At 39.3% G+C, this 2,896-nt stretch overlaps 1 protein-coding gene across 1 annotated transcript; it reads left to right on the top strand.

Annotated features, from left to right (window-relative positions):
* The first annotated feature begins 466 nt into the window (after nt 1-466).
* On the top strand, nt 467-1,530 carry LOC150013290 (ubiquitin carboxyl-terminal hydrolase isozyme L1). Its single transcript, XM_090275892.1, has one exon. It carries the CDS (start codon nt 507-509, stop codon nt 1,176-1,178), a length of 672 nt encoding a protein of 223 aa, XP_090132018.1. The 5' UTR covers nt 467-506; the 3' UTR covers nt 1,179-1,530.
* The last annotated feature ends 1,366 nt before the right edge of the window (nt 1,531-2,896 follow it).

Below are 2,896 nucleotides of genomic sequence, written 5' to 3'. Positions count from 1 at the left end.
TTACATGGGGTATCCTTGGGCCTGGGTGGACTTCAGTCATACAACTTTTGAACTTCTCTTAAAACTGTTTGATTCAAATCTGCCTTTATGTCTTACAGAAGTTTTGTAATTTTCTCTCAATCTATAGCCTTCATATTTCTTGTTTATTTTAGAGGTTATTCATTATCTGTAAAGAAATCCTGTTGCTATTATAGTTGGATTTGTATTATTATTATCATTTTTTTGCTTATTGCTAATAGATAGGAAAATTAATAATTAGTAATATATAGGAAAATAGAAATAACTAAAATTAGTTATTTTGTAACTACCCCTTAGTGAGTGTTCTGACAGTTTGGCAATTGACATCCTGAAGTTTTTAGATAGATCATCATGTGATAATTCTTTCTGATGGTTATACTTGTTTCTTTTTTTTTGTCCTTCCTCACTTCCATTTGCCAAAATCCTCAAAAGGCAACGTTAGGTTTTTCCTCTTCTCTGAGTAGTGACCTCACCTGCTGTTCGCGAAGATGCAGCTCAAACCCATGGAGATTAACCCCGAGATGCTGAACAAAGTGCTGGCCCGGCTGGGGGTCGCCGGCCAGTGGCGCTTCGTGGACGTGCTGGGGCTGGAGGAGGAGACTCTGAGCTCGGTGCCTGCGCCCGCCTGCGCGCTGCTGCTGTTGTTTCCACTCACCGCCCAGCATGAGAACTTCAGGAAAAAACAGATCGAAGAGCTGAAGGGGCAGGAAGTCAGCCCTAAAGTGTACTTCATGAAGCAGACCATTGGGAACTCCTGTGGTACCATCGGACTTATACATGCAGTGGCCAATAATCAGGACAAACTGGAATTTGAGAATGGGTCAGTTCTGAAACAGTTTCTTTCTGAAACCGAGAAGTTGTCCCCTGAAGACAGAGCAAAATGCTTCGAGAAGAATGAGGCCATTCAGGCAGCCCATGACGCCGTGGCACAGGAAGGCCAGTGTCGGGTAGATGACAAAGTGAACTTCCATTTTATTCTGTTTAACAACGTGGATGGCCACCTCTATGAACTTGATGGACGAATGCCTTTTCCGGTGAACCACGGCACCAGTGCAGAGGACTCGCTGCTGCAAGATGCCGCCAAGGTCTGCAGAGAATTCACTGAGCGTGAGCAAGGGGAAGTCCGCTTCTCTGCCGTCGCCCTGTGCAAGGCTGCCTAATGCCCTGTGGGAAGGGACTCGGCTCTTTTCCCCTCTTCCTTCACCATTGAAATATATCCCTACCAATACAGTCTTAAAATGCTTCAGTACTTGTAGAAAACAGCTGTTCTCCTTTGGTTCTGTAGCTGTACTCCCCTCAGTCACACCCAAGTGCTAGCAGAGCTCAGCTGCCTGTCGATGGAGCAGTTTGGTGTAAGCTGCAGACAGCGAAGCATTTTCCCCCGTGTGTCTCATGCCTCCATATCTAATGCTTTAAATGGCTACTTTGGTTTGTGTCTGTAAGGTAAGGCCTTGGATGTGGTATAACTTGTTTGTCCTTATAAAGAATAAAACTTTTCTGCTGATGAGAAAAAAAAAAAAAAAAGGCAACGTTAAATAATAGCTGTAGTATTGGATATTCCTGTCTTGATCCTAAAACTTAGATTTATGAGGGACTTGATTTCTCATTTTCTGTTTTTCTATTCAGGGATGTGTAAATTTTGTTAAATGAAGAAAATTGTTCTCTAAGTTCAATGCTCTGTAATGGATTACAGAGCATGAAAATTATCTGTACCTTGAAAATGTGCTATTTTCAAATTATGTCAACTTGGTATGAAAGAAAAATCATGTAAATCCTTTTTTAGAAAGAAAGATAATTATAAGAACAGAAATGCAATTCTTTCCTTTAAGAACAGAAGTCAACTTATCAGTGAAGTGCTTGTTAGTTAGATTTTGAAGGCTCTAGAAAAGTTTCTGAGACAAATGCATTTTCTTTGATTGATCTAACTTTATTCCAGCTTTTGACATCCAAAGAGAAGATAAGAATTTTTCTTGTACTAAAAAAATTCTGTTAGTTCCTTTCCTGTGTACCCAATAAAGCTTTTTAAAAAATTGCTGCTTCTAACATTTATGAAATATTATTTAGATTAGTTATAATATTTCATTTTTATTCATTTAAAAATTTAAAAAATTATATTATTTTAAGAGTGTTTTTTAATGAAGAAGCATAACGAACAGCTCAAACATTGTTCAATGTTGTGATTCCCCATAAACTTCCAAGACCTTTCTTAAAAGTGAATTGTAACCAACATTTATATAAAAACATAATCCAATTTCTTCTACGATAGTAGATTAAGAAAAATATAATTTTTGACAGTTTTGTCCCTTGGAACTTAAACACAATGCAATAAGTAATAGGGTGAGATAATTACATGGTCATGGATAATCCCAAATTACAGGGTAAACGAAACTCACTAAGGCACTGTACATAATAGATTTAATGAACTTATTTGGCACATGTTATATTGAGAATTGGGCACACACTTCTGAGTTATGTACATGACCCACCTCCCTCAGCCCTATGCTTTTCCTGCCCTCTTCTCTACCGCCCCTCCCCCTTTGAGAAACCAACTCCTGGAGGAACCCACTTAGCCTAATCTCCCATTAATTAAGTTCTTTCATTTTCTTCTTACCTATTCTTCCATTCAGGCTCCTCAGCTGTAAGAGTGAATGCAGTTGAGGCCAACCGCATTTAGCCATAAGGTTTTAAATTGGGAGAATAGAAGTACTAGAGGATAGGCTGTTAAGTTTAAGAGAGTGTTTTATAGTGGACACAGGTAGTATTGGTCAGGGCAGGTTTAAAAACTGTCTCTTATTTTCCATGGGTGCCCTTTTAACATGACCTGCACTGTCTGAGGAGCCCCAGGTCAGTGAAGGGTGGGAAGTGCTTGATTTACCTT

This window comes from Furipterus horrens, unplaced genomic scaffold (assembly GCF_987537825.1).
Source record: "Furipterus horrens unplaced genomic scaffold, mFurHor1.1.pri manual_scaffold_4, whole genome shotgun sequence".
NCBI lineage: Eukaryota > Metazoa > Chordata > Mammalia > Chiroptera > Furipteridae > Furipterus > Furipterus horrens.
This window is presented reverse-complemented; position numbering and strand designations above follow the sequence as displayed.